This window comes from Sylvia atricapilla, chromosome Z, assembly GCF_009819655.1.
Source record: "Sylvia atricapilla isolate bSylAtr1 chromosome Z, bSylAtr1.pri, whole genome shotgun sequence".
In the NCBI taxonomy this organism is placed as follows: Eukaryota; Metazoa; Chordata; class Aves; order Passeriformes; family Sylviidae; genus Sylvia; species Sylvia atricapilla.
In genome coordinates this window covers 8786724-8809242 of record NC_089174.1, presented here as the reverse complement: position 1 = coordinate 8809242, position 22519 = coordinate 8786724, and the positions used below count along the sequence as shown (strand labels likewise).

General features: G+C 44.8%; 1 protein-coding gene across 1 annotated transcript in view; it reads right to left on the bottom strand.

Annotated features, from left to right (window-relative positions):
• HS6ST2 (heparan sulfate 6-O-sulfotransferase 2) overlaps positions 1 to 22319 on the bottom strand; it is a 128556-nt gene extending 106237 nt beyond the window's left edge. Inside the window, exon 1 of the mRNA XM_066338987.1 lies at positions 21710 to 22319. Coding sequence (XP_066195084.1) covers positions 21710 to 22221 — 512 coding nt within the window. The 5' untranslated portion in view covers positions 22222 to 22319. The remainder of the gene's footprint in view (positions 1 to 21709) is intronic.
• Positions 22320 to 22519: the final 200 nt, after the last annotated feature.

The window sequence follows — 22519 nt, the reverse complement described above, 5'->3', positions numbered from 1 at the left end:
CTATGGATGAGATTAGCTAACGAGCTTGAGCAGGTTTTATGTTTGACTATCAGCTGATCTGGGCATATTAAGTCATTTACATGGTCTCTGCTGCAGACACTCATTACCTCACTGTGTAGGATTCCTCAGAACTACTTCTCTTTTTTTTTTTTTTTTTCTTTTTTTTTCTTTTTAAAGTCATACTTGAAGTAACCCTTAATTATTTGTGGTCTGGCAGAAGCTGTAATACTAACCTACTAATGAGAGAAATACAGCACACACAATAATTATCTGCCACTATGTGCACTGAAATGAAAGTGAGCATGTTAACTTAAGCCTGAAAGACTGTTTTAACTCTAAATTTGAAAATAGAATTTGATGGTGCATGATTAAACCTCAAATTCTGCAATCAGGAAGGCATTACTGGAGCAAGAACATGTTAACTTTATAACAGCGGGAAGTTTTATGAAATCTTCCTTTAAAAAAAAAAAAATCAAGCTAAAAATAACCCCTCACTCTAAAACACCATTTTGCTCTCCTTCTACAAATCTTTATGATTTACTTTTGAGTCAATAACTCACTAAAATTAACAAGATGAAATTATGTTTTGACAAGTTCCAGTGCTGATGAACAGATTTTTATATCACGCATCCAGCTTCACCTCATTATTCCACCACAGCTGACAGTCGAGACGTGAATCATTCATTCCTTCTGGCCTTTGTGTATTTTATTAAATGCTACAGGGAACAACTAACTCCAATTCCCTCAAGTCATTTCATAAAATGCCAAACTTTATGTTATTTCACACTTTGATAAAACTAAGTTCTATAGGAAAGAAAACACACATCTAGCCAAGCTCAACCATTTTGACCAGATGCTGCCATCAGACCAACCTCACCAAAAATACACCACTGAGAAAGCTTTCCACCATTGTTTGGCAGCCTACAAGGTTATCTTCTGCATATGGCTTGGGCCTCACCTCACCAAACACTTGGGTGTGATGGAGAGACCTTATTTAGGATAAATAATTGTCCCTAGAGCCAAGGAGCTGAAGTAATTAGAATACACCCAAGAGGACAGGCATATATATATGTAGCACATGCCCAAAACTTAGTGGAATTCATACAGAGCTTTGGAAAGCTTCTGAAAGATGCTAAAAAACCAGGACAGCAGCCAGAGCACTCCCAGAAGGATGCAGACCTGAGACTCCAAGGGGAGAAGGAGCAAAAACCATTTCTAAGCTGAGCACCAGCTAGAAAAGACAATCAAGGAAACTGTTCTCTCTGGTCAGTTCTGTCCTGAGTTGATCTCCAGCTTCACTAACAACTTCCCATCCTTGGCTAGATAGCTCAGAGAACTCCAGATTTTGGGTAAATGGTCAAAAAGGAAGTAATTCCTTTTGGACAGAAGTCAGATACCTGCAAACCTCTTTTTTCCTCCAGAAAACCTAAGCTGTTGGGATCCTGGCAAGCTCCTGCCACACAACAAAATTCCAGGGGGGAAAAACCACACCTAAGTTTTGCCATAGCCACCGAGAGGCAAATTTTAGTAATTCTACCATAGACAATGGGCCTGCAGCAGAGAACATGTTCTCTGTGATAACATACACCAAATCCACAAAATCTCCATTTTCTTGTACAGACTGGACATTTTCCATTTAGAACATTTAGAAGTTTAAATGCAGCACCTGAGGTATGAGCCTAGCCCTGCTGAAGTCAGAAATGACAGCAAGTTCCACCAGCTCCTGTACCCCACAAGGACATCATCCAAGGTCAGGCAGTGTACAGGGACTTGAAGGATGCCACCTCCCCCTCCCCAAAACTGAGCATCTCCTCCTCTCGTACCTTTACCAGGAACAGCACCGACTGGAGACACCCCGGAGTGTAAGAGGCTGCTCTATTTGCGGCTGAGAACATTTTATTTATTCTAAAATTCAACCAACACAGCTGTGAGATCTGAAATACAACTCGGTGCAGTTCGCATCTTACTGCAGGCAATCACATTTATTATAATAAATAACTATAAATAAATAATGAGGTTGCTTAACAGGGACACTGGTAACCTGTCTAGACAATTGCAGCGGTGACGTACTCTGCACTGGAATGTCCTCCACATTAACAATAGGTCTTGATTAAAAGAATTTATTTTTTTTTAAAGTGAGGCAATGATTGCTTATTTAAAAATACTAAAGGCTGCTTCTCAGCTCTGCCAGCACTCACTCAGCAAGCTTAGCTAGTAACACCTCGCCCTCTAGCAAGCCTTCACTGAAGCAGACCCTTAGAAAAATCAGGGAAACACTCCAGCATGCAGAATTACTTGCCACATAACCCATATTTTCCTATTTGAAGCAGCAAATAATGCTTCATCAGGCTGGCATACCCACAGCTCAACAGCATCCTGTGACCGTCACTGCAGAGTCATGGTGGTGCTCTGTGGAAGGGAGAACTGTTCTTTCCTTCCCTGGCATTTCACTGTCTGCTTAATAGAGAAACGCAATGGCCAAACTAATAGCTGGGACATACGACCTTAATTAATTAACAGACCTAGTGGAAAATGCCAGCTCTGCACTGTCACTGCCTTGCTTTCAAGGACCCTCCGCCTGCGTCAGCAGCACAGAGACAGTGGGGCCATTAATGTTTCCTCTGGGATAAGGACAGATGATGCGAGGGTGGCTTTAGCAACCTGGTATAGAGAGAGAAGGTCTGAGACAAAGGAGTGACCTCCTGTGAATCTGTTTGTGGTGAATGTCTTCCCTCTCCATAGTGACAGACTGTAGGAGAAACTCACCAAGAACAAAGCTAAGGTCAGCTGGAAGGGATGCAGAGCAGAGCAGATGGCTGCCTGCCACCTCACCAATCAGCAGAATCATTCACTTCAACTGCCTCATGAAATATTTCCTCACTTCTTCCTCGCTCTCTCTCTAGCTGTTTTCTTTCATCCATGCAACTGTGTCCGTTTAGGTTATAAGACCCATTTACATGTAGTGGGGAACAGCTGGGAAAACGAACAAAACAAAACAACCAAAAAATCAGACCTCCTCCAATGACTCCTGAATCCTAGAGGCAACCGCAAGAAGCAACACTGTGGGAATAAAACTAAAAAAAAAATATCTTAATCTATAGAAGTATCTCCTGCCCTCAAACTGGTCTGCAGTTTAAAACCATTTCAATAATAAACTGTATCAATACTAGTCATCACTCTTCAGGAAAAGATCTTTTTTCCCCTAAGCCACTTGCTGCCCTTGGAGGAATATCCCAGTCTTAGGGACTTTGTAGAAATAAATCCTACAAGCAGCAGCTCTACTAATGTTCACAGGGTGGCCACAAGAAACTTGACCAAGAATCTGAAAGACATCTGGCCATGCAGGATAGGTGTGTGTTCACATGGGCATGGTTTCATCTGTCAGGCCCCAGTGCTGGCTCAAAATCTCATGCATCACAAAAATGAAAACCACAATCACACCTGCCTGTTGGGATTTACATATTTACTTCCATGGGTCACATTAAGAAATAAGTATTGTGTAGTTTTGCAACTAAAACCAAAGTTGTATTGTTGCTATCACCTCTAAATCATTAAGGCATGTTTGGATTGGAGTTAAGCATGTTTTGAACACCTATAATAAGTAAAACAAGTAGATTCCACATGGGATACATTTTTTCAGGGAACATGACCTTATTCAGCTACTCCAGGATCACAGGCAGCCTTGCAATTTAAATCCAATTCCTCTCTCTAATTTCCCATCTCCGTTTTTTTAAAGCTCAAGTTCCTTCAGTATCCATTGCACGTTAGATTTATAATGCTAATCAAACTTCTCCAGGTAGAGATAGAGTTTATAAATTAATCCTGGGTAAAATAAATACATCAGCCAATCTTGGTACAAACATTCCTGCCTCTGATTAAGCTGAATTCCAGGACCATGTGGCATGCATTTCAAAAAGGTGAAGAAGTAGGAAAGATGCTCTCCCAGCACTCAGCACAGCATATTTGCATCAATGTGACCTCAAAGCCACAATGCCTGGGCAGGTGGCAGGATGAGACTGGTAGTTATTATGCAAAAGTACAACTTGCTTTGCTGTTCCTTCACGCCTCCTTACCCAGGCAGTGAGCTCCAGGTGCACTGTGCTTGCTGGTGGCAGGGCTGGAGGGCTTGGCTCTGAACCCCTGGTACAGGAGCTGGGATGACCCAAGTTCACAGCCCCACACCAAGAGACACAAAATACACCTTACAAGGCTTCCTGGCTGCTATAAGATATTTATAAATAAGTGCCCACAACTCAAGTTGTACTTTCCTGTTTTATGTTAACTACAGGCACCTACAAGAAACGATCAATAATAGTCTGTGCCATACCCTAAGAACCCTAAAATATTAAGTGCAGGAACCCTCACAGACAAGACATTACAGCATTTATAGAGGCTGCACTGCTGTAACAAAAGCTATTTATACACTAACTCAGCAGAACTGAAGTGTTTATCTGCTAACAAAATTGGCTGGGTGGTTTAAACAGGACCCACGGCCAGAAGTCTCAGCAGCTCTGTTGCCCTGTATTAGGTTTAGCTCTACACTGTAGAGTCCTATTTCGACTGTAGCTGGCTCCCAGAGCAACCACTACAAAGAAAATGTACGAAAGCTGCAACTAAGCATTCATACATGAGGAATATAAGGGCATCAGGAGTGTCTCAACACACAGGAAAGAAGAAATTTCTAACCCTGAAATAATCTCAATTATACCATTTTACTGCAGTGCTAAGGTGAAGCTGCCCAGCTTGGCATGTAAAGCCCACAAGCACAGAGGAGGACATAGAGCTGTCTTGTCAGTCAAGGTGGAGTCCCCTTGGATTCACCCTTCTCACTCACCCACCGAGAGCCAGAGAAGCAAAGGCTCCTCTGACCACATCCCTACCACCTGTGTCAGCCCATACCTTCTGTGACACTGGCACCACTGGCTCCTCCTCGGCTGTGCCATGGCACAAAGTCTTGGTTAGTTGCTATCAAATGCCTCCATTTCTTATTCTTTACAGAGCGTTAAGTGTGTATTATATATTTGATAGGCTTCACTTAAGCAGACACCACTTGTTGCTGTAATAGGTACACTTTGAAGAGAAGTACTAAGTACCTTCCTCATTAAGTGAAAGCACAGTGGTCCAAATCTCTGCCTTCAATTCCACAGTGAAATTCCCTCTCTTTCACCATGGACACAATACGATTGCCAATTAAAAAGTGAAAGCAGAACTCAATGCAATACTAAAGCAATTAAACAGGAAAAAAAGTCATGAGAGCAGGATGAACACAGTCTACTGGGGAAAAAAAAAGAAATTAGTTGTCTAAAAGCAACAGGAAAAAACTGTATGTACTGGATTTGATTTTAACAAAATGTCAGCAATAATACATATGCTCAGTTGAGTTGCCCAGAAAAATTAGTTTTAGAGAGAAAACAGAGTTTAAAAAATACACTTAGAAAGCAATACTATTGTTCTGGTTTACATACTGTCACTGCCATACATTGCTGCACTTTTGAATGCTTCAGAGATCACAAAGTGCTCTCCCATTCCCAAAATGAAGCCCAACAAATTGCTAAAGATAACAGTTAAAGCAAGACTTGGAAACCCAGTTCTAAAAATGAACAATGCCCTAACCAGGCAGCCAAGCACAGCTCACAGGCTTGCCCTCCCAGCAGACTCCTCCAAAGAGCCTGGGCAAATCAGGAATTTCTAATTACAAGTATCCAAGGAGGATACAGTGACATTTCTTTGTAAGGCTGGAGCATTTTGTGGCTATTACACTGGCTTTTAACCTCTCATCCCATCATACAACTCCAGTGAGTTTTGTGGTCCCAGCACAAACCCCATGGAAAACCGCTGACACTGCAAAATCCCAGCTCTTACCATTAAAGCTAACCGGATGCTGTTCTTCAACTAATTTAAGACAGAGCTGATGCAGGGCATGAATTATCTCCTTTCCTGGCAGGCAGCCTCTCCAGGGAAGGGAGCTCTTCATGCAATCAACGGGTTGAGCACTATTGTCTTTAACAGTGGTGAGTTGGGCCATGAAAGCACCACCCCTGCCAAGTCCAGGGCACACTCAATGGGGAGTCTGCAGATTTCGGCTCCACAGCAGCCAGACCAGGCAGCTCTAGAGATCAAATCAAGATCAGACCTGGCAGCACCCCAGGGCACAGCATCTGCTTTGACATTTTCAATGCCCTGTGGATGCCTCCAGGGGCAAACTGAGGATGAGCTGCCAGAGGCGTAACAGCCAGTACAAACTCCTTCCCCAAGTAGTTCAAACTCTCTGCAACCTTGCTGTTAAGTCCCAGAAAACTCAATTTCAACACAGCACTGAAGCCCTCTAATGTTGCCTCTTCTAAAAGCTTACCTTGTACTCAAGAACAAAAGTAATGTTCTAAATCCAAGGGAATGAAAGGGTTACACGATCTGTGTGTTAGACAGGTCTTAAAGCGTTCTAATGTCCAGGAAATGGGTAAGAAGGGGGATCTGACCTGAAATAGCTAAAAATTTCTACGTGTTTAGGAAGCTTTACTAGTAAACTCAGCTATCGATCAGAGTACTGACCCTCTCAAGCTTGCACAAACCTAGAATTTTAATACATTCTCCAGGTATCAAGGAGAAACTCCAAACTAAGGCCAAGTCTTAACAATACCAAATAATGTTCTTTTTAAATGTGCTATTATATCATTGCTATTAAACTACTGATAGTGAAGCATTTTCAGGTATCCTGTGGGCATCTCTAGAATTAGCCACTGCAGAAACATATATCCTTGTTCAACAAAGAAACCAAAGAGCTTCAGGATGTCCAACTGCACAAGCTCATCTCCAAAGAACCTGCAGGAACATCTCCACTACCTTTAACAGAAATACCAGTCTTGACCTCAAGTGGTCTTGACAGCTCTTTGCTGTCTCCTTCCTACAGGAAGGATGTGGGTGGAATAGAAGGAGACACAGGTTTGCAGCACATGGGACTGTCCTGCTGCAGCTCCATCAGTCACTGCCTCCACCTGCACCTCCCATGCATGGAAATAAGCACACCAACCCACTGCCACCACCAATCCTCTGGACTTCAACGAAGCAGGAGGAAAAAGGCTAAAACTCTACAGGGAAAAGCTGCCTGCTGATTTGCTTCTTGCACCGAGTTGTTCCTCCACCATCAACCTGTCCCCTCCAAATTGCTTTTATATCTTGCTGTACGAAATGTCCTTTTCTTCTCAGAGAGGCTGGAACATCTCATAGGAACAATGACCGGATTTCACAATATGTGGTTTTGAAGGTTGGTGTTAAATTTGACACTGTAGCTCCAAAGTAATTGTGACTAACCACTAAATCAGCATGTGTAATGGATTCCTCTGAACATTTATAGCTAGCAGTTCCATTATGCTCTAATCTGGAAAACGTCTAAATGACTCTCCACAAAAATTAGATGGGAACATAAATGTCTTGATAAAAACAAAATTCCAGAGATACTCCACTTAACCACAGCAACTTCTAAAACATAATGTCTAGTGCAATAACATCCACTGGAGTGCAGTCATTTGCTATTTGATTTTTAAACCCATGCTTCAAGACATCAATCTAGAGAGCATTCAGTCTGTGAAAGGTGAAACAATTAAGAACAAACCTCTAGGACAATGCTGGGATCTGCAAGGGGAATGAGTGGCAGCAAAGGAAATGAGGACCACCAAGAGGCTGCCTGGGAGCTGTGGAGGGAAGCTGCCAAAGGGTAAGCTCAGAGTCATCCTGTGCTCCTGGATGCTCACCCCTGCACATCATCTGAATGAAAACCCCTTAGTCCACAGGAGAAAAATATACTGCAAGAATTGTCTGCCCTTGCTCAGATTCAGCATCTTCCTAAAGCTTTGATTTCCAAATTCTGAAGGTCTGGGGGTAATACAGCTCCTGAGGGAAAGGCATCACCTTAGAGATCTTGTCTGCACTCTCTTATGCAGAAAATTATGCCAGAAAAAGGCCTTTATGCAATCAAAACCACAATAAAAATAATACAATTAGCTAAGCATACAAGAAGCAAAAGAGGGAAGCATTACTGATTCATTCTATTTTCCTGGAAAAGCTTGAACTGTGTTTAAGCAGAGAACAAGCTGAAATTTTCCATTAATGAAAAAAAAAAAAAAAAAAAAGATTGTTTAAGGAGAGAAGAGGAAAACCCACTCAGGTTAGTGTTCAAGTACAGCACAATAAATTTTACCACAAAACCTCTGCTAGGCAGAAACCCTGCTCCCAGCTGAAGGAGCAGTGGAGCTTGCAAAAAGGCTGCTCATTTAACACAAAAGCTGTGTAGAAAATAAAAGGCCATGAGAGAATCCCAGTCTTCAAGCAGGGAGGGGAACAGACCACTTTTTGACAGTCCTCCCAGAAAATTCTCCTTCTGTCTCCCTGCCTGGCGGGCACCTGGGAGGGGGAACAGGCAGTGAGGAAGAGGTGGCTGAGATGTGACTGCTGCAGGTGACCCCGAAGACCTGGACAGCACTTGCAGCCTGGAGTGATCTCATCTTACTCTGGGCCAGCAACACAGGCGTCAGTCTAAACCAGGGACTTAAAAACACTTCACCACTACACTTTCCTGAACTGTACTGTGCACTCCTACACCACAACCAAGGATCAAAGCCAAGTGATTGCAGCATATCCCGGTCCTGCTACCTGCATTGAAGTGAAGGGTTTTGCTTTTGTCCTTAACAGAAAGGGATGTTTTATCTCAGCTGCTCAAGCAAAGAAGAAAAAACACTTGCAAATAAAAGGATGTCATCCACATGAGCTAAAAAGTCTGTCTTCTGCTCCTCACTTCTCCAAATGTCCAAGACTGGCTCCCAGCAGCTATCACACTGCAGACTTTAGGATCACTTACTCTAGCACAGGTCATGCCCTTGGGACACAATGTACTCTTCAGCTTCTGTAAATCCTACAGTAACCTAAATCCTAAAGAAAACGTATCTCCCAAGTCCTGTAATAGAGCCCAACACAAACCTCCACAAATACAAAAAGGGACTGACTTCTGGCAGCCCAGACCTGCAATTCCTGCCTTCCTATTGTATCCAGATGCCTGCTTTCCCTTTCCAAAGGAAACTGTCAGTCCTCCGTGGTAATCCAAATTATTAGCCATGCCTTAAAAGATGAAGTCCTAGATAGGCAAGCCAGTTGTAAATGCTCGTGTGTCCAGTGATTTCTGTCTGCTAAGTGTTTGGTGGGAGGAGATGAGGTTCCCACCCCAAAGCTGTTCTCACTAAGGTTGTTGGGAAGACAAATACATGCAAGTCACAGTAAAACCTGCTGCCAAAAAAGAGCAGATTGTGTTACCTTCTCTCGATGATCAGATTTCAGCTTGAGTGCCCATCATCATGAGATGACAGACCTCAGGTTTAACCAACCTAACCCCCGTTATAAACAACTAAAAGTACTGGGACTCCAATATATACTGACACACACAAATATCCTTTAAAAGAGCTTTAATCACACGAGTAAAGAGATCAAAATATTACTTATCTTGATGGACCTTTTATAAGACATTAAATATTTTTACTGTAAGGGAAAAAAAAAAAAGTATGATACTGCACTTTATACTCATAACTCTTCTATGATTACAGAGGTTTATTGCAGGAAGCAATTCACCTTCCTGAAATCAGATAATACATGACGAAAAGCAGAAGCAAAAATGTCCTGCTAATTCCAGAAAAATAACATAGCATAATGGGAACAGCAAAACCAACCCTTCAGAGAAGAAACAAAAGAGCCTCAGATTTCTTAAAAAAGCCTATAATTGCAATTTCCTAAGTATGGTTAATTTGTAACATTTAATACACAAGCTGTCATCAGCCTTAAATCTCCATTTCCAGACTCAGCTGTACCTGGGAGAGCAGCAGGATGGGCCAAGGACACAATCAAATCCCCCAGCACAACTGCTGAGCCTCTGCAGCCCAGCCAGAGAATCTGCTTATATATTTTACAAATAACCCGATCCTTCCATAATCCAGGCTCTGAGAAATTTTTATCTCACCATAAGCTCAGTTATTCTTAAGTCCTTTCTGTGTTTTTTTTCCCTAGGCTGCCTGATACACTGACCAATTTTATAAAAAGGATTGGCTGACGGGAGGTCTGGATTCAGGTCAGACAGAGTTGGCATTTTTAGTGTGCCCTTTCAGATGCTGATGGAAAAGAGATCTAAAACTCCCATTTTCGCCTATACCCTCAAACAAACCTGCCCAGGAAAGGCATCTCTTCCTACAGCCTCCTCCTGCAGAGGTCTGGCTGTTTGACAGAGCCTGAAATAGCTGCTGCTTTTGCTTCTCCAGGTCCCCAACCCAAGGCCAGTACACCAGCCAGGATGGACATCATCACATGGATGCATCAACTTACCCAAGCTGCTCCCCAGATCTTTGGGTCCTGTAACAGGGAATCTCAACTTTCACTTGTCTCAGCAAGTCTCTAGACTCTGCACCCTCTGCTCGTCTTCGTGACACACAGCTGCAGCACTGACCAGCTCCAAGGTATAAGATAGCAAGAACTTCAGCAGGGGAAAGCTGGCATCCCACACACAAGCAAAGCCACACAGAACCCCAAGTCTGCAGCGTACAAAACTTTGCCACTCCAGGGCAACAAAATGTGCTGACGTTACTGATCCCTATTCTGCAAAGCCCTGAGCAACAAATTTTAACACTTTGAGTCTATGCTTAAGCAATCTAAGTACTTTGGTTAACACAACAGAGTTCAGGTTTGACAAGAGATAGTTTGTGTGCCTCTTAAACCTAGTGATGCACAACCTCCTTCTGATCCCATCTCCAGAAATATCAGCACCATTACGTGCCTTCAGTTAAATGTCCCAATAAATAAATTTAAAACTATTTATGGCAGATTTTTCCAAAAGCTGTATTGTAACAAACCCCAGGCCACATGCAATTAGCCATGCTCACAGACAAGGATAGTTATTAACATACTTTCATCCTCGCAAGCAACAAAATAGCTCAGTAATTCAAAACACAGGGCAGTGCTAACACATTTCCTGAGCAGTATTTTCTGCTGACTGTATTTCTAGTAAAACTGCAATTTTTTCTTGCACGTTAACTACACCACAAAATACTGGGGGATAAAGCAGCTTGCAGAACTGTTCCCCAGTCAAAACTCAGCCCTAGCCACTGCCCTCTTGTTCAGCTGTTCCGCATCACTGCTAGCCAACTGTGAGCTCCAATCTCCAGCAGGTATTATCAGCACTACCCCATAAATCTAACTCAGTAAGGAAGTTGTCTCTATCCATAAAATTCTGAGAGTGCTTGTATTCCAATCCAGAACACTGCTGACATCCAAAATGCAACTATCAGCATGGAAAGTGAGCCAGTAGAAGGCTGGCTCATCTCAGGAAAAGCAGCTGCAGGTGCAACTACTCTTTTCATTTGTTTTCTGCCTCTTCTTTCGAAACGGGATGAAAAAAGGCTTTCATAACCCTATTTTGCAAAATCTATTAGTTATGTTTATGGGCTCACCTGGGGTCTATCTGAAGTAGGACTGACTCAAATGGCAATACAGGATACTTTTGCAAATAAACAGAGTTTAAGATATACAAGGAATTGACTTTTGAAGGAAGTCTCATATCAAGGAACTGAAGTTTCTTCTAGGTCTCTGCTACCACTGCCTTCGATGGCCTAGTCCCCTCCACTCAGAGCAGCTGCAGCCTTGACAGCCACCATAAAAGCAACAGCTTAAAGCACAACAGTTTCATTCATGCTGACTTTGGTCAGGACATCTGGTGTCAGACACCCGAAGTCTTCTGTTTGGAGGGCAGGTCCTGGCTTTTTTCACACCTTTCAGTCAGAGCACCAGAATCACAAACACACCTTTACAACATGATTAGATCTTACTTTAGGACAACTGTAGCAGGCTTAGGATCTTCCTAAGTTATTCCTTCTAAAGACCAAAGTTGTACACTGCTTCATCCGTGACAAGGGGTGAAAACAAGATCATGCAAGATGTCTGGCCTAAAAGAACTGAGTGGTGTGACCCCATACCAGCAGACACGTGGACAGGGAGCTTCCCTCTTACCTTCCTCAGAAGGCAAGGAACACCACAACCCTCCCTGGACATCAGCACATACATAGCAGGCTGCAGTCATCTGTCACTACAGCACATTGGTTTTATATTTCAACACTACAGCTTCCCTAAATTCAGACTGAAGACAAACAAATATTTCCAGTGCCTCTAACTAGGACTAGTCACACATAGGCAGCAAAGCTATATGCTAGGAAATCCAGCAATCCTCTGTACTATGTGCAGATGGAAATATAGCATTATGCAGAGAGCTGAATTACAGACAAGGCAGTGGCTGAGAGGAGATGACAGACTAGGTGATGAAGACAGGACTCATCCCAGGTATAATATCCTGGCTTCTCAAATCCCACTCTCATGTTTATGTACCACTTTTCTTTCATGCAGACCAGAATTAAGCACACAGACTCCAGCAGCAACATGGCGCCTGAAAGCTAAACAACTGACCCTTATCATCAGCTGCATTTGAAAGCAAAAATTCTACCCCACATTTTATTGACCTAAAGACCTAAAGCTACTGGAAATCACCAAAGTAAAAAAAAAACCAAACCTACTGAAGTTTTGGCTAAAGATGTGCACCTAGGAAAAGAGAAAATGGGGTGACCATGCCAACAACAAGCTTTTTCTCTTACAAGCAAGACTGACTTGCAGCAAGCAAGAATTAAAGGTGTTAAAGACTAATTTATGCCATTTATGTTTCTGCAAGTCACTCAGCTCCATCCAGTAAGCACATCCTGTTGTGTCTGACACTTCCTTGAGCACTTTTGTCTTCTCCCTTCTCTGTGCTACCAACTGCTCTGATTAGATCCAACACCCCCCACAAAAAAAAAGAAACAGCTCTGTGAAAGGCAGAAGCCACACAGCCATCTTCCTCCTCTTCTACAGTTGGTGGAATGAGTTCCGGGAGGAACAAAACCTGCTGTTCTTCTGGAAATGCTGCAGGAACAGACACCTCCTCCTACCTCCAGCCCCATTTAAGTCCTCCACGGGGAGGAGAACCCCCACAGCACCTTGATTATCAAGATGAATTAACTGCTGGGGGAAAAAAAAAAAAAAAAAAACAAAACAATAAAGTTAGTATCTAGGAGGTTTTGCTTAAGAAGGACACAAGCTTATTCCAAATAACTTTCTCTGAACCCACAACAAAAAAAACTTGCAACCTCAGAATGGCTTGGGATTGCTCCAGGGACTAATTTTCCCACAGGCAAAAGGAAATGCTCTCCCCTCAGTTACCCTGAAAAAGAAACTCTCAAAAGCAGCTTCTCTGGCTCTGACCAAGGAAACATTGTTTTGTATAACAGGGGGGCCAAAATAGTTGCTTTTCTCTGAACCCAAGGAAGGCTGGAGGAAACAATCAGTGGCAGAGAATGTTTTAGTCACTCGATTTGGGCATCTGCCGAAGGATCTTACAGTTCAAACACTGCACTGAATGAGCAGACTGCCATTGCTGGAGCCCTGCAATGTTTTAACTTCGCCAGGAAAAATGGAGTTATGGCAGAATTGATCTTCCAGCTACTTGGACCTCTAAGAGCATCAAAACTGCACAATACTTCTGATTATGGGAAATTAGGAGCATTTGCTACAAGGATCTCATGAAAGGCATACTCTTCTTCATGCCTTTATGGAGATGTGCAAAATCATTTATGCCACAAGATTATCTCCCTCGTAGCTGCATATATTTAGTTATATTACATCAAAAGTTTGGCTCCTTCAGAGTTGGATAAGCAGCTGAAAAGCAAGAAGTAACACGATTTGAGTCTCACCCCTAATGGATCTTATGATTTATAGCCCTCTAAAGACTAATGATTTTTTTCAGACTAAAAAAGAAGAGATTTCACTCAAAGCTGTATATAATAGCTTAAATGGATTCTGTCTTTAAAAGCATGAACAGCTGAGAAAGAAGGCTGAAGTCAAGGAAGAAGAAAAAAGCTGGTCCTAATTGCCACTTATTCAAAATATTATCCTGTTATATGCATATATCCACCATCCACCCAGAAATATGGGAGTGGATGGAAAAGGCAACAGCAAATTAAGTGTTTAGATTTTCTATTTCCACAACACCCACCCCACTCGATGCTAAACACAGGTTCCACCCAAAGAAAACATATTAAAGGAATTCTACATTGGCTGTTTACATCAGCAATATGAACTTAAACGAAAAGAATAGATTGCTTTGGCTTCTTAGTCTCACATTAGCAAATGCAATTATCTTTCATTAATTTTAGAGAGTGCTCACAGTACAAATTAAATCATTTCTTCACGTCTAAGAAAAACTTTACCATGTTAATTATTCATAAATACCAAAGTCTCCTACTTATTACTCATCACAAATGTGATTCGTTTCAATAACGCCTGAATAATTCGGTGCTACCCTATTAGTCCCAGAACACAATGTACAATTGCCAGCACCAGCAAGTCAATCACAAACAATAATCCACGCTTGCCAGCTGCCAAGGAAGAAGAGGAGGAGGAGGTATGGCAGGAACAGCATTTTTGCCCCACCCCAGTCACCATGCTGCCTCCATCATCCCATAGGAAAGGAGAGTCCCACATCTCCTGTCCTGGACAGCTTTGCTTCCATCCAAGATGCTAAGACTCAGGTGCTGCTCGGGTGAGAATTCAGCCCCAAACTGGGAGCAAGGAACCAGGCTCCCAAGGGACAAAGGCAGCAGCTGGGGATGGATGCTCCACTGCTTTGCTTCCCTGCGTATTTACGTCTGGGCAGGCAGCTATCCAGCAGTGGGAATTAACTGATCGAGAAGGGAAAGGAAGATTAATCCTCACAAGTATGTAAGGAGCCTACAAGGGTAATTCCAAAAATGGCTGAGGGCTGCTCGTCCACAGTAATCCCTGCAGAGTGAAACAAAGCCCAGGCACCATTGCTGCACCAAAGTGGTTAAATAAGGAATTACCCAGAGTTTTGCACCCTGGCCACTTGGCTGCTGAGAAGGTTGAGCTTATGGGAGGAGAAGAGAAAAGTTACTGCAGGAGTAAAATAAGCTGAATATGCTGGAGTTACAAGTCTTCTTATTATTTCTTCGGTAATTTAAAGAAGATAAACCTGTCCACGTCACCAAAATCTCTTAAGAGTAGCACCAAATCACAAATACTTTTTTTTCTTTTTCATAAAAATGTCAAGAAAACCTTTGACATGAGTTTCATTCGACATGGATTCCATCCAGCCCAGTTGTCCTGCCCTTAGCATGGCTTCCAGAGGCAACCTGGATTCTGCTGCACTTCCCAAAGGCTGTGTCTTCTCAGAAACACCAATTACAACATCCCATTTTCAGCCACACATTAATTATTTTTGCTTTCTAGCAAGTTACGTGAGCTAATTTGGGCCAATGCCATACAGAAATGCTGCCTTTATTATTACAGTTCTGGAGAAAGTAAATTAATGCAAAGGATTGCACACAGAGGTCTAATCCATTTGAGGTAAATCAATGCATTGCACATTTAAATTGCTCTGCTTTCCTTCAGAAAAGTACATTGAAGTGATTCATTACGCACTGAACTGTTCACAGAAACAGACCAATTCTCTTAGGCATGCCAGTGCATCTCTGCTAGTTAAATTTAAAAAGCAATCAAATCTACTAATAAGTCCTTTTTGCCGACATTTACATCAGTAGAGAACATGATTCCTGACAATTCAGATTAAATAAATGAAGCACAAATTAATCTCAGTTAATACGTCTCAGAACCAACGCTTGACTTGCTAAACTTAAAAATCTGTCTTTTAATAAAAATAACTTATTGGTAATGCCTGATTTCCAAACGCCTTTGATAACCTTTATTAAAGGTTATAAAGTCATCAAGAGGGATCACAAGGCACAATCTGTGTCTATTTTAATACAGCTGAAACATACATTTATAGTTTAATTTGAAATTTATAAATTTCAAAAGGAAAATTAGCAGAAATGTACCCTTTTAATAAAAAGTAATCATGTCTTAGTACAACAGCACCATGCTACAGCACTCAAATTTCCACTGTCTTCTTTAGGGAAGACCAACTCAGATAACATATGGAATAAACAAATCAAGGTATTACACCTGTGCCTCATGTCTTGCTCTACTGTGGTTTATTTCTGCAATTAATGCCTTCTCTCTACCCACAAGAAATTCTCCAAATTTAAAGTAAAAGGCAGTAGGAATCATATACTTCCAAATAACTTAAAGTCAATTTGCACTTCATTAAAGACTTAGAGGAGAATTGAAGACACCTAATATGAAAAAATTATTTTTTAATCCCTTTAAGAAGTCCAACATTTTATCTGCAAAACCAGCAATACCAATTTAGAGAGCTTTACACGTCCTATATTCCAAACCTAAAAAACCCATGAACTGAAGTTTATAACCAAGGCCTTTCAAGGTTAGGCCTTGTAATGGGATTAGGTAAAGGAGACACTTGTATTTATGAAAATAATCCCTTGCCCTTCCCCTCAAAACTCCTTTTTCACTCTGTAGGCTGGTCCACTGCTCCTACTGCTTTGGTCCCAACAGGTGCCATGCTGGAAAATTCAGCTGCTGGAGGTGCACGTTTGTGGGTGGCAAGGTAGTATTAAATGCAAATCCCACCCTGCAACCACAGGCTGAAACAAGCAGGGTCATTAGGAAATCTTGCTGATCAGTGAAGCAGCTCAGAGCCACTCAGGCCTGGCGGCATCTCTGCAAAAGCTCTGGTTTTTGGTGGGTTTTTTAGTTGTTGTTGTTTTGGGGTTTTTGGTGGGGTTTTTTGTGGGTTTTGGGAGGTTTTTTTGGTTTGATGGTTTGTGTTTTTTGGTAGGGTTTTTGTTTGGTTGTTTTTTGGGGGTTTTTTGCTTTATAATTGTTGCCCAGTTTTTCAGTGATGTATATTTCAAGGGCAGGCAGGCACCCTCTGGCCAGAGCCCAAGTCACAGCAGGTCACCCCATCTGCTTGCTCACAGCCTCCAGCTCAACTGTGCTGGTCCCCTCTCTCCCTACGCAGCCCCCCAGGCTTCACCCTGAAAGCAGCACCATTGTGGGACTCCATCCTTGGAAATGGTGTCTGCTCCACCAGATCCAAAGGTTTTAAACTGTCCACCTCCTGCCCTAGCCTGCATTATCTACCCAAAGCCTTGGGGTGCCACAGGAACCCCAATGCATCTCTTCTGCTAACAAGGTGCTGATGTATGGGGCTTAATTATTCCCCAACTTCCACCACCACAGGTGAAACAGAGTTCATCCACTTGCACAGCTATATAATACCTCTGCCATAGGGAGAGGCACACAACAGCTGCTAAGAACCAAACCTACAAATGACTTTTCTCTCCCTGCCAGTGCTACATGACAGTTTTCCTCCTCACCACAGCAGTTTACTGGGAAATTGTTACCAATACCTTTGTAACTTCCTACACAGAGCACCATGACAAAAACTCTGTGGGGAAAACTAAAATCTAAACTAACCCCACCTCAGTCAGACCCAGTACTGCAGACCTCAGAGTAGATGACTCCATATTTTCAAGAGCATGTGGATTAATCTGTTCAGTCAACAGAGACACACACACTGTGTTTCCAGTTTGCTAGGAAATGTTTTAACCTTCTTTTTTCAGATTTTTGTGAGACTCAACTTGGAAGGGTTGCACTAACACACAGGGACAAGATAAGAACACCCATGCATTGCCAGCAGCTTCTGCCCCACACCACAACCTGGTGCCAACATCAGGCCTCCCAAAAGCCAGCAGGCACCAGGCTGGTCCAACAGGCTTGTACTAGCAGAATGAAGTTTCTTCCAATCTCAAGACTTTCTGGCTCCAGAGGCAGTTCTACAAGCTCATTCTCCTTTCAACAGGGAACATCTCCTTCCTTTAACGCTACCCAGGAGGAACATCAATTACAGCCCGACCTTCAACCACAACCACATCTTTCACCCAACGAGGGGACAAAGCCATCACACCATTTAAGAATGCTGGTACCTGTATTTGCTCCTATGCCTCATTACAGTTTCCTGTCTAACCTCAAGGCCTTTTGTTTCTTGCAATGGTGCCACTGGATTTACTGCTATAGACAACTTCAGTAGACACTTCCCATAATAATTAGCCAGAGCTGAGAGAAATCTCAGTTCTGTGATGCACAGTTACTTTGGATGCTGCCTCCGTTCAGTGTGCCAAAAGCTTTGAGGCTTCCACAATCAATCAAGTGACCCAAGTCAGTCACTCATGACTAGGAAAAAGCACATTGCTCCTTTCTCACCACTGGTGCCAAGAAGCTGAGACAACCCCCTCCTTTCCGCCACCACCATCGGCCCATTCCACCCACCTCCCGAGTGGTAGATCCAGAGCACTGAAAGCATCAACTTTGCCTATACCTTCCTCCTCCCTTTTTCTGTGATTTCTGGATGCTGCAGTGGTGAGCTCTCCTGTGGAACAGGATCATATAGAATGTGCATTCCAATGGGATAAATGGAGAGAAACCCAAAAATCCCTCCCCTGCACCCAGAGAACCAGGTTCCTCCAGGAGAAGAAAGAACCAAAGAAGGAGAATATCTATTTATTTACCTGCTTGCTACTTACTAATGAGCACAAACCACCATTAGAAAGGAAAGGAAGTTTTTGGAACCTATATGCTCACAGACAGGAAAGCACCATGCTGTTAAATCCACCTCAGGATTGCATTAAAGCACAACTGTCATCCTGAGTATTTCTACTGCTCCAGTGAAGGAATCTGCACTCCAAACCTGCAATTCCCAGAGAAAACAGAGACAGACTACAAACAGAATTAAGAGCAGATACTGCAGGATGACTGCTGCAGGCAGCAAGGTTCTTCATGTGTACACCCTCCAGGCTGATCCCATCACATCCTACCACGGAGATGCTCTGTACCTGGTGCTGACTATTGCACAGTCCAGGACAGAGCTTCCTCCAGACTAACAGAGACTCAACTTTTATACAAAACAAAAGGCCCCTAGATACCAGCCCAGGTAACCAGCAATCTGAGAAGTAGACTCGCCACACCCGAGAAGACAAACATCTGTGCAAAGTAATCACACATAGGTGCAAGCTAAAAGGTTTGAAGGAACATTTGGGTATTTCCAGACAAGGCTACACAGCCTCAAGACAGTAACTGCAGACTGCTTGATGCAGCTGCCAAGGAGTTCAAATCACTCTCACAACAGGGCTCACCTTTCAATTATCTCAACTATAAATGCAGGAATTCCCACCCTTGGCAAGGGAAGGTTCACTTGAGAAAATTCTTTGCTCCTCATTGAATCCTCCTCCCTGCCCTCACAATGCTCCCCAAACTGGCCTTGCACTCTTTCAAGTTGCTTCTCCTTCTCTCAGGATTTGCACACCAGGGCCGTGACTTCTTTCCCTTCCCACCAGCACACAGCCTGGGATGGTCAGGCTTCCCCTTAAAATCCTCAGTTCAGGAATAGCCAGGCTGACCCCACCTGGAGCCAGCACGGCTTCCCAGCTTAGGCTCCCCCATCCCACACCTACTGCTGCTCTGAAAGCAGCTTTTATCTGCCCAGAAAGGGCTTAGACTTGGTGTGTTACTGGCATTAGGCAGAGGTGCTAATTAACCAGTTGTCAGCTGAACCACTGCTAAACTGAGAGCACAAACTAAAATTAAAGACGAGGTATTAAAACGGGCAGAAAGACTTGAAAGGACTATTGTTCATTCAAGAACTTCTCTTCCTGTATTTTTTAAACATTTAGAAATTGCAGTCCAAATAATTGCTTGTCAAGACATTTTTTTGGAGAACAACTGTAGCTATTCGGCAAGCTGTGTAATTAGGTTATTAAGAGTATAATATCATTTTGAAGGCTCTGAAAGAGTGGACCTCTCTACATAACACAAAATCATCACAGCTTCATTTTCCTCCCTCTCTCCTGGCTTCAATCCCAAGTCACAAGTCCTAGCAGCCTCTCAGAAGTCAGCTGTGACAGCGTACATTGTTTATAGGATGAGGAGCCATCGCTCTGAACTCCTGAGTAGGTACAGGCACCGCTTCCATTCCAACTCAGGAAAGCATGTCTGGTATTCAACAATGGAAAAAAAAAAATCAAAGCCAAAAGCTGCAGACAAAATCCCAGCTCTCCGAGCCTGATGTTCCCTTCCCCCTCAGGTGGTGGGTTCAGGACAAGGAGTCTCCCATTTTCCTGGACGGCACAACTACGACCAAGCACAAACAGACCTGTCTCTGGGAAAGGAAGGAAATTCCTGACCCACAGCTACAGCTTTGCAGGCCAGGCCCATCTCTGGGGAGAGAGAAACATGTATCACTGGAAGCGGTACAGCAAAACAGAGCACATGTTATGTGATTTACATTTCTGCTGACAAACAACATGTTTATAGGACAGGTAAAATAAACTATGTAGCCTGCAAGGCTCAGCAGCCTGAAACAGGAAAGTTAATAGACCTAGGGGGCAAGGAATTGGTCCTGATGTTAGCAAATGGGATGTCACAAAAATTAGACAATTAAAATTTAAAGCAGTAGGGAAGACAAAAGAGCAGGAATCACAATAGCCAAGTCTGATGAAGAGCTGCTCCTCGGGTACAGGACCATAATGATGCTAAGCATTTTTCTACTAGATGGCAGTGTCGTGTCACACTATATAAAAGGAATTCTAGAAAGAAATTGCTTTGTATTTCAAGTGAATCTGTGCTTAGACTTGACTTCAGATAGTATGATATATAACAGTAGCCTCTTTGTAAAGGGACCTGCCATTAGTCTCACAGTGCAATAGGAGTGTTCTCTAGTTTCTAATTTCCCACAAAAGACGGGGAAAAGACATTGAAACCCTGAGCAGCTCTGCTACATGTTAGAGCTGTATGCACAGCCACAGACAAGCTCCTGAGTCTGTTACAACCGAGGGTGGGTTGTGATCAAAGAGCTCTGAGAGCGGAGGAAGCAGGTCCCCACTGCTCAGGGGAGAAAGCCAGCTGGGCTTCTGAAAGATAGGGGCAACTTTTAGGCAACCCCTTTGCTGTGGTAAGGATATTTGGCAACTTCCAAGGAACATCCAAGGATGAAGAGAGAGCAGTGCCATAAAAATGCAAAATGCCAGCACAAAATAGTCAAGGTTAGGGCTGAAGAACAACACAAATATTTGCAAGTAATTCAGCCGTAACAGTAACCTTTACTTTGCAACACCTCCATCCTGAAGCCAAACTTCAGGTACCAAGAAGATACAGTAGCTCACCAACACTCCCAAAACCAAGACTAATTCTTGGCGTACACTGGAGCTACAGGAGCTCTGTACAGATAAAGATGGAAAAGCTCTGGGGGAAGCTCCCGGGAAGCTCCCAGGCAGCCGAAGCACCCTCTCCCCGCGGCGGCGAGCCTCTCCGGGGGTCCCCAAGCCGCGGGGCTGCCAGGCCTGTTCGTGTGTCACCGGGCTCATCACCCCCGCCTCTCCCCACCAGCGGGCACAACCGCGACAGCCGGCGGGACATCACCTCCATCCCCTCCGTGCCGGCGGAGCGGGGCAGGTCCAGCTCGCCCCGCAGAGCCCGGGGCACGCTGCACCCACCGCGGTGGCCCCGGGCTCCCCGAGGCGCCGGGATGCTCGGGTCACACCGCGCTCCCCCTCCCTCCTCCCGCCGCAGCATCCCCGCCACGGCTGCGCCCCGCGGCCATCGCCCGTCCCGCCGCCGCCGCAGAGCGGGCACGGACCGCGGTCCGCGGGGAGCCCCCGGGGCACGGCCTCACCTGGAGGGCCGGAGCCGCACCTCCTTCTTGCTGTCCACCACGGAGGGCACGCAGTTGGTGAGCTCGGTCCAGTCGGCGTGCAGCCCGCAGCTCCAGCCGGTGGAGAAGCGGGAGAAGAGCCAGGTCTCCCGCTTGCCGGGCCGGTGGCAGGTGCACTTCTTCTGCCCGGCGCGGCACTCGCAGGGCTGCTCCAGCTGGATGTTGCGGACCAGGTGCCGCCCGAAGGTGGTGCCGCCCGTCTTCTGGATGTGCAGGAACACGATCAGGTCGTCCCCCTTGATGTTGAAGTCCACCCGCCGCAGCAAGTCGTCGGCGGAGAAATTGAAACGGGGAACGAAACGCGCCGGCGTCTCGTCCTCCGCCCGGTACGGGTCGGCGGCGGCGGCGGGGCTGAGGGCGCGGAGCCGCAGGAGCTGGCACTCGGTGCCCGGGCAGACGTACTGCAGCACGATCACGGCGAAGAGGAAGAGCATCACCAGCGCCAGCAGCACCTTGTGCGACCGGTCCTCCATCGTCGCCGGGAGCGCCGCGCATCGCCGCCGCCGCCCCGCTCAGAGCCGCCGCAGCCGCCGTCGCCGCCGCCGCGGGGGAACCCGCGCCGCCGCCATCGCCCGCCGCTGCCCACGGCCCTTCCCGGCAGCCCCCGCGCCCGGCCCCGCCGCGCGCCTCCGCCCGCCCCGCCGCGGCCGCGCCCCCTCACGGCCCCGCCCCCTCACGGCCCCGCCCCCTCACGGCCGCGCCCCCTCACGGCCCCGCCCCCTCACGGCCCCGCCCCCTCACGGCCCCGCGGCCGCCCCGGGACCGGGACCG